This window comes from Lucilia cuprina, chromosome 5 (assembly GCF_022045245.1).
Source record: "Lucilia cuprina isolate Lc7/37 chromosome 5, ASM2204524v1, whole genome shotgun sequence".
Taxonomy (NCBI): domain Eukaryota; kingdom Metazoa; phylum Arthropoda; class Insecta; order Diptera; family Calliphoridae; genus Lucilia; species Lucilia cuprina.
This window is the reverse complement of record NC_060953.1, coordinates 52970299-52985539: the sequence shown is the minus strand read 5'-3', so window position 1 is coordinate 52985539 and position 15241 is coordinate 52970299. Positions and strand designations below refer to the sequence as shown.

General features: G+C 35.3%; 2 protein-coding genes across 2 annotated transcripts in view; one reads left to right on the top strand and one right to left on the bottom strand.

The window, feature by feature from the left end:
* The window catches only part of LOC111679388 (formin-J), a 126882-nt gene that overhangs the window by 65012 nt on the left and 46629 nt on the right, over window positions 1–15241 (top strand). The gene's annotated exons all lie outside the window — the stretch shown is intronic.
* On the bottom strand, window positions 12445–14918 carry LOC124420166. Its single transcript, XM_046952309.1, has 2 exons — window positions 12734–14918; window positions 12445–12660 (listed from the first exon to the last, which is right to left on the bottom strand). Exon 1 carries the CDS (start codon window positions 14530–14532, stop codon window positions 12889–12891), a length of 1644 nt encoding a protein of 547 aa, XP_046808265.1. The 5' UTR covers window positions 14533–14918; the 3' UTR covers window positions 12445–12660; window positions 12734–12888.

Sequence of the window (15241 nt, the reverse complement as noted above, 5' to 3'; positions counted from 1 at the left end):
GTCTATAGTCTAGTCTATAGTCTAGTCTATAGTCTAGTCTATAGTCTAGTTTATAGTCTAGTCTATAGTCTAGTCTATAGTCTAGTCTATAGTGTAGTCTATAGTCTACTCTATAGTCTAGTCTATAGTCTACTCTATAGTCTAGTCTATAGTCTAGTCTATTATCCTAGTCTATAGTCTAGTCTATAGACTAGTCTATAGTCTAGCCTATAGTCTGGTCTATAGTCTAGTCTATAGTCTAGTCTATAGTCTAGTCTATAGTCTAGTCTATAGTGTAGTCTATAGACTAGTCTAAAGTCTAGTCTATAGTCTAGTCAATAGTCATGTTTAGAACCGATAGTCTGTAGTTCAACGGTCTAAGTAGTCTAAAGACTAGTTTATAGTATAGTCTATAGTCTAGTGTGTAGTCTTGACCACAGTCTAGTCTAAAACTAGACATTTTTTCTTGAGAAGTTCTTTTAATTTGGAAACTTTGTCCCTCCCTGTATTAACAATTTAAACAATTTGTTTCTTGTTTTATTATTTTTTTTATACTTTATTGAAACTTTGTTGTATTCATGTTGGTTGTTATTACATGTCATTTCATTTTGCATTTGTTTGTTTGGTTTTTTGTTTTTATTTATTAAATAATTTTTTATTTATTATAAATATTTATTTGATTTTTTTTGTTTTTTTTTGCATTTTTTGTCACCGTTAAATGGTTTAATTTAAAGGTTTTGTTGTTTGTTTTGTTTATTCATTAATTTATTATTATTATTTAAATATTTATATTATTGTTTTATTGTATTGCTATTTTTTTGTATTATTTTTAATATAATTTTTTTATTTCTTACTTTTTTCACAATAAAAATGGTGTAAAATGTGTTTTTTATTAATGTATGTGTGTGTGTTAATTTGTTTGTTGTCTGTGCAATTGTTGCTTAATTTATTATTATTATTATTATTTTGTTGTAATTTTCCATTTTTATTTAATTTTTTTTTTGTATGTTAAATAGCTGTAGAGTTTTACTTTTGATTTAGGGTTTTAGGTTTTTTTTGTGGAAATAAATAAATATTTTCTTTAAATCTTTTACTTAAATTTTAAATATTTTTTTTTTTTTTGGTTTTTCTTTAAAGTTATTTTGTTTATATTTATTGTTATTTTTTTTTTTAATAAAAAATATTTTGTTTATTTTTATAATAAAAAAAAGATTTAAAATCATATAGTTAAAATTATAATTCACAAAAATACAATTCACAACTAACTTATGTTCACACTTGCTTCGGTTTTAACTTCGGTTTTCTCTTTTTTCTTTAATATAAACGTTTCTTTCTTTAAATATTAATTTTTAAATTTGTGTTTTTTTGTTGTATTTCGCTAATTTTTAAAATTTTTTATTTTTGCCAAAATATATTAAAAAAAAAACTATTTAAAAATATCGTATACATTGTTGTTTGGGGGGCAATAAAAATGCAAATTAATTGAATATTTCCTTTTTAAAAAACTTTTATTAAAAAACAAATTTTAAAGAAGAAATTACAATTTATCAGATTATTAAGTAGATCTTAGAGCAGACCATAGACCAAATTTTAGAACAGACCATAGACCAGATTTTAGAGCAGACCATAGACCAGACCATAGATCAGACCATAGCCCAGACCATAGACCAGACCATAGACCAGACCATAGACCAGACCATAGACCAGACCATAGACCAGACCATAGACCAGACCATAGACCAGACCATAGACCAGACCATAGACCAGACCATAGACCAGACCATAGACCAGACCATAGACCAGACCATAGACCAGACCATAGACCAGACCATAGACCAGACCATAGACCAGACCATAGACCAGACCATAGACCAGACCATAGACCAGACCATAGACCAGACCATAGACCAGACCATAGACCAGACCATAGACCAGACCATAGACCATAGACCAGACCATAGACCAGACCATAGACCAGACCATACACCAGACCAGACTATAGACCAGACAATGGACAAGACAATAGACCTGACCAAACAATAGGCCATAAACAAACCATAAACTAGCCATTGACTAGACTATAGACTCGACCAAGCTATAGACCAGACAATAACCAATTGACCAGATAGAAGAGCAAACTAAAGACCAGACCATTAACCAGACAATAGACTAGACCATAGATCAAACAGTAGACAATTTACCAGATCATAAACCATTGACCAGATTATAGATCAAATCATAGAGCAGACATTAGTCCTGACTATAGACCCGACTACAGAACAGACTATCACTATTGATCAGATTATAGACCTAACCCTAGACCAGTCCATAAACCAGATTTAAGAAAAGACCATAGATAAGACCCTACCATACTATAAGCCATAATCAAGACATTGACCAGACTACAGATGAGACTATAGACTAGGTCAATATGATACCAGACCAAATACCATACATTAGGTTGTATAAAAAACCATAGACCAGATCCATAACCATAATACAGACCGTAGACCTAGATAATAAAACAAATATAGACTAGATCCAAGCAAGGTGAGACCATAGAGAAGAGACCTATATTAGACATATTATTTTCTTTTTATATTTCCATCCTTAGCTCCAAAACTACAGTACAAACAAAAACACGTCTTCAACATGATTCACACTTTTAAATCCCTCATAATAAACCCATTAACTCCTTGTATTATCATTTACATAAATTCCTTTTAAAAATATAAATATTTATTTAAAAATCCTACAAAAAATCAGCAACTATGCATTTTCGTGTCTAGTAAATTGTCAATTGTTAAACGCTTTATCATCAATTTCAAAATCACAGCTGCCAGCCACTGAACATTAAAATAGAAATATATATTATTTTCGAATTTTTGCTTAAAAGCATATTTAAGATTAAACTAAAATTCCTTTAAATAAAAAAATTACTATAAAATGTTAAACAATAACAAGCAACATGTTGTTTAATTTTTTTATTTAAACCAGTTTTTTAAATAATTTTAAATAAAATATTATTTTACTAATTAACGAAATAAATATATTTTTTTATATTTACTTTAAGTCAAAGGAATATAAATTTGTATTAAAAATTCTTGGCGTGATTTGTAGGTGGCAGAAAATATAATTTATAAAACACGCCTCAGACGTACATATTTAAATAATAAACAGCACGCGATTAATTATTTATAAATCAATTAAATCGCATAAACATAGAACAATAATACGTAATAGATAATTTTATAGAGAAAAAAAACATAAAATAACATTTTTATACAGGTTTGTTTTCATGGCAAAACATAAATAAAAACGTTAAAAAAATATGTGGGTTTAAAAAAAGATTCACCAATTTTTTTTTTTTTTTTTGTTATAAACCCATTGTGCAATAGTTTTAAAAAAGATTTGCAACTCTTGTTCTTCAAACAACATCTAACCAAATGTTTAAAAAAGGGGTGATTATGCCAGAAAAAGCTAATCGTTTTAAATAATAATAACAACAACAATTTTCTTACATTAATTCGATGTAATTTTTCTTTATATTTATGTACGTTTATTTTCATAGATATGTTATAGTTGTTGTACCAGTAGTTTCTTTGATTGCGGATTATGTTTATTTATTTCTGTAATTTTCACACACACACAGACACTGCAACATGTTATTACAACTGCATATTAACAGACTGCAACGACTTTGGCAGTGGAGCGCAATAAGCGCAAGGTCGTTGCTAAGTTGTTGTTTGTATAAACGTAAATGTTGGTTTCATTTCTTATGGCTTAAATCTTGTTAATAGCAACAGCCGAAGCAACACACATACAAAAGCCTAAACAACTTACAAATGAATATAATAAACAACAATAATAACAAAAAACTATGAATGAATATATTTTTCTTTTATTTTCTTTAACTCACATGTTGTTGTTGCTTTAATTTCTTAATTTTTTATAATTTATATTAAAATAAAAAAACATTTTCAAAATTTCTTTAAAACAAGTCACAATGGGACGAAAGTAAAAAATTCGGATTCTCGGTCCCGAATATAGTCTGGACTATAGTATAGTCTATAGTCACGACTACAGTTAAGTCTATAGTATCGAATATGAACCTGACTATAGTTCCGACTACAGTACCGACTAAAGTCTAGATTATGAAATGTTAGTGTCAACTGCAAATAGTTTCCCATCTATAGGCCCGACTATAGTGCAGTATATAGCCACGACTTGAATATAAACCCGACTATACTTCCGACTACAGTACCTACTAAAGCCTCGATTATGGACTGTTAGTCTCAACTGCAAACAGTTTCCCAACTATAGTCCCGACTATAGTGTAGTCTATAGTCACAACTTGAGTTTAGTCTATAGTTTCGACTATAGTGCCGACTATACTTTAGTCTATAGTATCAATTTTAATCTCATCAATCGGTTCGGCTATAGTCTTAACTGTCAATAGTCCGCTAAGTATAGTCTCGACTATAGTGTAGTCTATAGTCTAGACTATAGTCCCGACTCAACTGTCAATAATAGTGTAGTCTATAGTTACAACTAGAGTTTAATTGACATTATAGTCGAAACTAGGCCCTAATTCCGTCTAGAGTCTTAACTATAGTCCTATAGTCTCGACCATAATAGGGACTATAGTCCCGACTATAGTATAGTCTATAGCATAAACTATAGTGTAGTCTGCAATCACGATTATAGTCCCAACTATAGTTTACGCTATAGTTCCGAATGAGTCCTGACTATAGTCTCAACTGTTAACAGTCTGTCAACTACAGTCACATTATAGTGTAGTCTATATTCACGACTATAGTATAGTGTAATCTATAGTCACGACTTGAGTTTATTCTATAGTTTCGACTATAGTGCTGACTATACTTTAGTCTATAGTCTTGATTATAATCTCAACTATAGGTTCAGCTATAGTCTCAACTGTCAACAGTCCACTAACTATAGTCCCGACTATAGTGTAGTCTAAAGTCCTGACTATAATCTCAACTGTCAATAGTCTGGTAACTATAGTCTTGACTATATTGTAGTCTATAGTTACGACTAGAGTTTAGTTTAAACATTTTAGTCGAAAATAGACCATAATGTCGACTAGATTATAGTCTATAGTATTGACTATAGTCCTAACTACAGTATAGTCTATAGTGTCGTTTATAGTCGCGACCATAATAGTGACAATAGGCAACAGAGGACCTGGTCATTTATCTATAGCCTTTATTTTAGTTCCGTTCATAGTCTAGTCGATAGTCTCTATTTTGCTCTCTTCAATAGACTTGATCATAGTCTGGTTTATAGTCCCGTCCTTAATCTAGTCTTATTCTTCTTGACAGTCTAGTCTATAGTCTTGCCTATAGACTCGTTTTTTCTCATGTCCAAAGTCTGGACAAAAATGTTATTCTTAACATCATCTAAAGTCTAAACCCTAGTCTAGATTTTAATCTTGTCTATAGATTCAAAAATTATCTATATCTTTTAACATTTTATACGTTAAAATATCGAACCAAATCCTAACACACACACACAACCTTGCCTTTCCTTCACTAATCGTTACAAAACTGATTTCACTTAACAGACGACATATTTCCTATACGATACCAATCTACAATATTGATAGTTTTTTTCATTTCTTATTCAGATTAAAACTATAGATAGATTGTATTTAATTTTTTCATTTCATTAATAAATCATTCAAAAAAAAAGTATTGAAAGATGGCGCCTTTATATATATACATATGTATATATTTACTGAATGACTGACTACCTGTTGTTTTATTTAACATAATTTAATAAAATATAAAATAAAATAAATTAAATTATTTCAACAATAGTTAATAATATCATAAATATTTATTAACAAGAAGATAAAAACAAACAAAACAAATCTGCTCTAGAATGTTAAAAAGGAATTTTGAAAAGATTTTAAAATCATTGTTTTGAAAAAAAAAACAATATGCGTAATAAATTTTTTAAAATACGATGAGCATTTATGTAGATAAATTTAATAAAGTGGTTTTTAATTTAATTATAATGATAATATCTCAATCATTTATAATTCTTTTGTTAATCTGATTAAAAAAAAATCTAAAGAACAAGTTTTAAGATTTCGTTTTTTCATTCAATATAAATAAATTAGGGAAAACAAAATTTTAACGATTTTTAAAATTTAAGTTTTGAAACAAATGTTGAAATTGATCACTGATCGTTTAACAACTTGTTTAAGCTTTTATGTTAGATCTCTATTAACCAATTTAATTTGAACTCAATTTTATCCAAATCAAAGATCTATTTAATATTCGATCGCTTATAATAAAAGATCTATTTAATAATCAATCGCTAATAATTTTCACTAGTCGACCAATATAGACTGAATTTAACTACGATCGCTGATCTTTTTAGACTTTTAGACTAGCTAGGTCAAGGTTATATCTGACAGTAGATTAAGGTTTCGATCACTGATCATTAGGTTCAATTTTAGAAATTATATTTTTAAACTCCAATCGATCGCTGATATTTTAACCAGCGAATCAAGCTGGCATGCGTTATCCTTTAATAATAATTTAAATTTTGATCTATAGAAACAAATTTTTCCTACGATCGATAATAGTTATTTAGTTTAAATTCAAACTTCGATCACTGATCTTTTCAAACTTCGGTCGCTAATTTGTTTTACACGTCTACTAATATAGATTACATTTTACTACGATCGCTGATCTTTTTAGACCAGCTAGATCAAGTATTTATTTGATTCGAAATTTGAACTTCGATCGCTGATCTTTACAAACTTACATATTATATAAATAGAAGATCTACTTAATAACCGATCGCTAATCTGTTTTACAAGTCTACTAATATAGATTAAATTGTACTGCGATCGCTGATCTTTTTAGACTATCAAGGAACTTGTTCCAATCGATCACTGATCTTTTAACTAGCGAATTTTGTTTTGATCAATAATTTTAATTTTGATCAATAGAAACAAATTTTTGTTGCGATCAATGATCGATTTAACAATTTCATTTAGATCTTTTTTGAACCAATGTTATCGCTGATCTTTTTAGATTACACTTTTAACCTTATCGATCGCTGATCTTTTAGAAACTAGTAGTAAACAATTTAAAGATTTTGATTCAAGATCAACTAATATAGATCCAACATCATCCTTTATCACTGATCTTTTCAAACTTTCATATTAGCAAGATAGTAGATCTGTAATATTCGATCGATGGCTGACCTTTGCATACTCCAAATTAGTTTCACTACAGATCTAGCTGACATTAAATGTTATCTTTAAAAAGCTGATCTTTTCATTCAATATAAGCTTCCACAATATCCTTAAGTCATTGATTTTATTTAGATTTACAATTAAAACCACCCCTTTTATAATTTGTCATTTAATTTAGAAAATTGTCAATAATTTATCAAAATCTACAAATCAAATTGCAGACAATCAAAAAAACACATACACACTTCAACAAGAGAACATTGATTTTTTTTTATAAATATAAATTATGGTTATTATTTTAACATATATTGGTCAAACTCTATATTATTGATTCATTCATTTTATTGATAAAGTCAACAAAGTTCAAATACAAACACAATATTTTATTAAAACAATTAATTTATGGCGATCACGAAATCTCGTTTAATTCTTATTATATATTTTTTTAATTTCAATACACAAAACAATTTCAACAAATCAAATAAAATCAAATCAGAATCAAGCCACAGACCGGACCCTTATTTTTTTTATAAAAAGATCATCATATGTATATACACAGTCGCTCATCTAATCGATCGCCTGGTCGAGCAAATGCAAGTTTGTTGTTGTTGCTTTTTTCAAACATGTTTAAAAACAATAAATTAATTAAAGTCAAAACGAACCCTAGAGACTTGAGACAAAAAAAAAAACAGACAATGTTCGTGTCTGTTAAAAAACAACAACAACAATAAGAAATATCACACATTAGGGGTACAACAACAACAAAATTGAATTCTTAATACTTTCGGTATTGATTATAGGGAATTACAAAGTAGACGACATACGTCTGGCGATCGCATTGAGATCAGCTGGAAATAACAGATAGTTTCAGACTACAATCGAACAAATTTTTATTTAGATCGCGTTTATTTCTAACAATTTTATTAATAATCAATTAAATAATCTTCGATGCATGATCTTTTTTTATTTTCAATCCGATCGCAGATCTTCCATCTTTCCTTCATGCGATCTTCAAATTTCAATAGTAACTAGATCAATTTAGTTTCGGTAGCCAATCTATTTAACAAATTGTTTTTGATTTTTTTCTGCTTATTTTATCAATTAACATGACATCGATCACTAATCTTTTTAGCATCTAATTTTAATCGATCTTAGATCTTTTGAGCTAAATATTATAAAAACTAATATCAATAAGAATTCTGGCGACGATCTCTTCATAGTTACTACAACTAAAGATCTAGCTAGCAACAAATTTTAGTTTAGATCGCAGATTGTTTTTTATTAAATTATTTCTTTTATTTTAACTTAATTGATCAATCAATTTAGCTTGGATCGATGACAATATTAGACTTGAGATCTCTGATCTTTTTATAATTTATATATTTTCATTATTTTAAATTAAAGCTTCCATCTTTGGCCTGAATTTTAGTTTCGATCACTGATCGTTTTAACCAAAAGCTTTGATTCATTTGGCAAAACATTTTTGTTTAGTTTGCTGATCTTTTTTAAACAAATTAATTTATCAATCAATTTAGGATCGATCGATGATCGTTTCAGACTTTTATTTTCATCAGACCAAAAATCCTCCTACAACAAACAATTAGAATCGTTGATCTTTTTATAATTTTAGTTTCGATCACTGATCTTTCTAACAAAAAGTTTTGATTTTATCAAACAATTTAACATCAATCAATAATCAATGATCTTTTTATCGTCATAAATTTTGTTGATTACAGATTTTTTATTTTTAATTTAAGTTCGATCTTTGACTTGAATTTTAGTTTCGATCATTGATCTTTTTAACAAAAATTTTTGATTAATTTTCTTGCTATTTTATCAAACAATTTAACAACGATCTATGATCTTTTTATAGTCAAATTTCTGTTGATCATAGGTTAGGTTAGGTTAGGTTTGCACAGGTAGCCAATGTCGGCTTTACTTGGGTCCATATTGATCCCTTTGTAAAAAAAATACCTGTAAGGAGAAGGAAAGAGAAGAGAGGGAGAGATTGAGGAGAGTGAAAGAACAGAAAACTAGTTGCAAAGAGAAGGGGAAGGAGAGGATGAGAAGTGAGAAAGCCAGGGCAGTTGCCATGGGTGGGTAGTGTGAGTTATAGGATTCACACCCAATTTGACAAATTAATGAACTCAAGCAGACGTTCTAATTTAATATTTGACAGCTCGGTTAGATCTCCAAAGTAGTTCGATCCAAGCGTCTGAAAACGAGCCTCCGCCAAGGCAGGGCAATCACAGAGAAGATGGGTAATGGTCTCTTCTTCGTCCTCATTTTGACAACTCCTACAGTAATCGTTGAACGGGAGACCAATGCGCCTGGCATGGTTCCCAAACTTACAGTGGCCAGTGATAATCGATATCAGCCTACTTAACTGCGGTCTTTGGAGACCAAGAAGATATTTAGATCTTTGAGGATCCAATTGTGGCCACAGCATTCTGCATGTTGTGCACGTATGTTCACGCGACCATAAGTCGCGAGCGATGCAGAGGCATTTTTCACTGATCTGCCTCTTAACTGCAAGTAGTGGTATACCGCAGAACTGATCTATTTCTATGCTGCTGAGCATAGTGCCAGCTCTTGCCAAAGTGTCAGCAATACCATTGCCATACGAAATCCCATGTCCCTTTACCCAAATTAGGGTGATGTTCGAATGTCTCGCCATCTCATTGAGAGACGTCCGGCATTCATGGACAATTTTGGATGTGGAGAACACACCAGTTAGGGATTTAATAGCAGCTTGACTATCAGTATAAATTCTGATATCCCTGTTAGATATCCGATAGTACCTTAGCCAATTTACCGCCCTTCTTATCGCCGATATTTCAGCCTGAAGGATACTACAATCATCATTAAGTCGGAAGGAGATTTTCGTTCCAAATTCCTCAATGAAAATGCCACCACCCACTCCTTCCGTCGTCTTGGATCCGTCTGTATACACCCGGAAACAATTAATTGGCGGAAGGAGAGATTCATCAGACTCCGAAGAGATAAGATATTGGAACCTTCTCACTAGAGAAGGAACTGGAATACAATAATCAACAGTATACTGATTATCCGATATAAGATCCATGATCCTAGCATGGCCTATGGAGCATTGATTCCACTTGCCAGTTACACTCAGTCTGGCCGCAGTTGACATAGCCAACTTCCTTGCAAGGAGGTCGACCGGGAGCCAGTTGAGCATAGTGAACAGCGCCTTCGAAGGAGTTGTTCTGAGAGCGCCTGTAATAAGAAGCGCAGTTGATCTCATTACTTTTTCCAGTTGTTGTCTGAGTGAAGCCTTTTCAAGCGCCTGCCACCAGACAACAACCCCATATAACATAATAGGCTTAATAACTGCCTCAAAGAGCCAGTGAACATTCATTGGATTTATGCCCCAGCATGTTCCAATGGCCTTCCTACAAACATATAGTGCCGTGATGGCTTTAGATGTCCTAGAGAGTACATTTGTACCCCAAGATAGTTTCTTATCTAGGATAACGCCCAGATATTTAGCGCTGTCCGAGAGTTTTAATACTTCGCCATTAAGACATGGAAGAGAAAATGAAGGAATCTTATATTTGCTAGAGAATAGCACAAGTTCCGTTTTACTAGGATTAACACTAAGACCGCATTCAACACTCCACGAGCTAATGATCTTTAGTGCTTGTTCTAGCCTTTGGGATATGGTTTCAAGGTGATCGCCTGATACCGCGACCGCGACATCATCAGCATAGGCGACTGTTTTATAGCCAAGAGAGTCTAGTTTTACCAGAATATCATTTATGGCCATGTTCCATAAGAGTGGTGAAAGTACTCCCCCTTGTGGAGTACCTCTTAAAGCTTTTCTAGTGATTACTGTATCTCCTAAGGAGGATTCAATGATCCTATTTGAGAGAAGATACTCAACAAATCCCACAACGGACCTATCAAACCCCGCTCGAGATAGAGATTGGCAGATAGATACAGGATTGACGTTATTAAAAGCGCCTTCTATATCAAGAAAGGCGACCAGTGAATAGTTTCCATACCCCATGGATTTTTCAATGTGACCAACAAGAGTATGAAGAGCCGTCTCAACAGATTTTCCCTTCGTATATGCATGTTGAGAGTTAGATAGAAAGGATTTATCTATCGAGGTCCTAATATGGATATCGATTATTCTTTCCATTGTTTTCAGCATAAATGATGTCAGACATATTGGTCTATAATCTTTTGCCTTAGTATGTGAAGTTTTACCCCCTTTGGGAATAAAAATCACATTACACTTGGTCCATTGTGTAGGAATGTATGACCAAAAGAGACAGGCTGTGTATAAATACCGCAGCCAAGGAACTACAAGATCTATATTGTGTTGAAGATCTGCAGGAATAATACCATCTGGGCCGGGCGCTTTGTAGGGATCAAAGCTTTTAATTGCCCAACGGATAATGTCATCTTCAATAGGCACGTGGGTTACAGTCCGCATTGAAGTTGGAGAGAAATTAGTCGTATCACTTATTGGAGTACAACCAGGAAAGTGAGTATTAAGGAGAAGCTCTAAAGTCTCCTGACTACCTGAAGTCCAGTTCCCATCTATTTTCTGTATGTAACTAGGAACAGAAGGGGACTTTGACAAGATTTTACGGAGACGACTGGTTTCGGAAGAGCTTTCAATATTACTACAGAAAGCCCTCCATGAGTTCCGTTTCGCATTCCGAACCAAATTTTTAAACTTATTAACGTTAGCCTTATAAAGGGACCAGTTACCTGATCTCTTAGCCTCGTTAAAAGACCGGCGGCATGTCCTTCTTATGCTCGCTATATCAGGACTCCACCACGGTGGTTTGTCCCTTCCCAGGCCACTGGATAGTTTGCAAGATCTCTTCGTGGCGACGCTCAGAGAACTAGCCATCCAATTTGCAGCCAAATCAATATCCCCTATACTGTCGACCTTCAGAGCAGGGGGAAGAATAGTGCTCAGAGAAGCTTTATGCCTCTCCCAATTTGTTTTCCTTCTATTTAAAAAGGGTTTTGAAACTTTGACCTGGACCTCAATGTCAAAGTCCAGGTAGCGGTGATCAGAGAAGGAGCAGTCTTTGGAGACATTCCACTCTTTGATCAATTCTATATAGTTTGTACTAATAGCTGTAATATCAAGAACTTCCTTTCTGTTTACCACAACAAAAGTAGGTTCTGAACCTCTATTAACGACTGTCATATTAAATTCTAATAAAAAGTCAAGTAAACACTCACCTCTGCTGTTGGTGTCTGAACTGCCCCAGACACTGTGATGAGCATTAGCATCAGCGCCAATTATCACAGGAACGTGACGCCTATTTGCTTCGCGCATTAAGTTTCTGACCAGGTCGTTTGGCGGTTGTTCACCATGGTCATGCGCCATGTAGCAGCTTAGGAGCCAGATGGTGGAATTTCCGGTCTCAAGTGCCGCCGCTACCGTATCCTCATCACTGTAATCAGATAAGATGAAGATATCTAAATGGTTTTTGGCCAGAATACAGGCTCTAATATTTTTAATATTACCTGCAGGATTTGAATACAGAAGTTTGTAGCCTCTGAGAGATAGTCCAAGGATTTTGCCGTGGTGGGTCCACGGTTCTTGGACCAAGATGAGCTCCTCCCCTCTCTCAGCCAGCCGGAGGAGCAAAGCAGCTGATGCTGCTTTGGAGTGGTGAAGGTTAATCTGGGTTACCTTCACCATCTCCAAGGTCAGGATCGTACACGACTGTGACGTCGACGTCCTCAGGATCGGAATCCTGTGAACTGTCTCCGTCCTCCGCTAACCTCAGATTGCCAAGAAGATCACCCATCATACCGGTGGTAGACTGGGAGTCTTCTTGGTTCTCAGAACCAGCGGGATCGTCGGCCTTTCCATCATCCTCTTTGGGCGGAGCCTCTAGTTTGGAACCAGAGGCGGCGGCGCTGCGTTTGGCGTCACTGCGGTAAATGCGAAGGGAGATACTATCAAAGCCATAGTAAACCTTACCTCCGCATTCACTCAATGGCGCCAACGTTTCCTTATTAAGGACTACAGTCGCCTTTCTAACATTTCCCATCGGGGCGGAAACCTTCACCACCTTCCAGTCATGGGTAGGTAGGTGAGGATTTCCGCTTTGTAGGAACGCCAGAATTTCCGCCGGGTCATGTGGCTCAGTTGGGATGGTGGCAATTGATCTCGGTCTGCGAGGAATTTCGCTTACCGGGATCACGTCCAACCTTGCACCTGGCCACACTTCCCCAAGGGACTGAATAGCTAGCTTAAGCAGAAGCGCAGAGCGCTCATTTGAACAAGCTAGCAGCTTAATGTGACCCTGGTACCAGCCAGCATCATCGTTTTGGGGAGCGGGTCCTGGATTCTCCTTGAGGATCTTCCAGTACACGCCTAGCATCTTCTGACGGATAGTCCCCCATTTTTCCTGGGAGATGGCTCCGTCACTGTTGCTATGGTCAACAATAGCCCTTATCAGTGGGTTTCTAGCAACTTCACTGAAAGGCCTATTGATGACAATGGTTTGCGCCTGTTTTCGACGTTTAGTCGGCTGGACACTCGGCATAGAAGTAAGGGTCTCCTCCTCAGATCGTTGCCGTTTAGGCGCCTCGGCAGCAGGTCTAACCACTTCTGCCTCGGCTGGAGGATTGGAGCCCTTTAGCCTAGCCAGGAGGCTTTTCGCCCAATCGAGGGACGATTTCTCGTCACTCGTCAAAGCATCGCTGGGTTTGGCACCATGACGCTCAACGATGCGCTCGGCGGCCCGCCGATGAACAAAAGCCCTTCTGGAAGGTGTTTTGTGCCTGGGGAAAGACTCTAGGGATACATTGGAAGAGCCCGACAACGAGTTCGACGACTTTTCCAATGTAGGGGGAGGTGCGGCAGAGGAATCCGACATCAGGGTCGACGATTCCACATTCGCACAGGGCACTTGGGAGACCTTGTTGTCACCCGAAATCAAGGGTTGAGCTGACTTTGAATCAGCAAGGGCTGCTTTTGCGGCTGCAGAGGTACTCGCCACGACCGGCAGAGATACCTCACCGCTGGGACCTTTACCCACACCCGAAGGCTTAGTGGGCGGTTTTGGTTTACAAGCAGCCAGCTTGGGCCGGCTACTTGCGGTTGTTGTTTTTGTTGTTGCTCCAGACACTCGCGGAGTAGTCAAGCCTGGTGCTACCACCTGACTAGTCCGGACTCCAGTCACATTCGATTCACCACAGCCCGGTGTCGCCGCTGTGGGAATAGGGTCTCCGGATATTATCAAGCCCCGGACCGGATACGAGGGGCATTTTTTCTCTTCTGACATTCTTGGGGGGGGGGGGGGGGTTTGCATTTTTGGCCTACTGCCAGGACTGTAAACTGCCGTCCCACTGGGAGCAAACAGACCATCAAGCCGCCCAATCTGGAACAGACGCTTGATGGATTTCAGGACTTGCACACTTAAGTGCGTGAATCAACGGATTCAAAACGGACTATCTGTTGAATTGCCCTGTCTCAGTGACAGGAGAAGCAAATCAACAGATATCTAACAGACCGCCCAATGTGGGAAAAACAGACATCTGTTAGGTGGGAGGGGTAGTTCTTAGTTTCGTGCTCGTCTCATGACCCGTCTGACAAGGGTGACCCCTAGGAGGCAGCCAGCTCAAGCAAAGCTGTCTCCGTCAGCATGGCCCATGAGATTCATCGCACTTAAGCCTTCACATCGCGACAAGATGACTACCCTTCGTGAAGGATCATAGATTTTTAAGAAAAACATTAAAAGAAATCAAAAATATTTTTTTCATCCAATTCTTAATCATTGATCACTGATCATTTCATACTACATTTTTTTTAGTTTGCCGATCTTTTTTAAACAAATTGTTGCTTTTTCTATTCTAATTTAATTTATCAATCAATTAAGCATCGATCGATGATCTTTTTAGAGTTTCATTTTATTCAGATCGAAGAAATTGTAGATATTTAATCCAATTCTTTGTCATTATTTTAATCATCGATCACTGATCATATCATACTTCAATTAAACCTCTAACTGGCAGAAAATT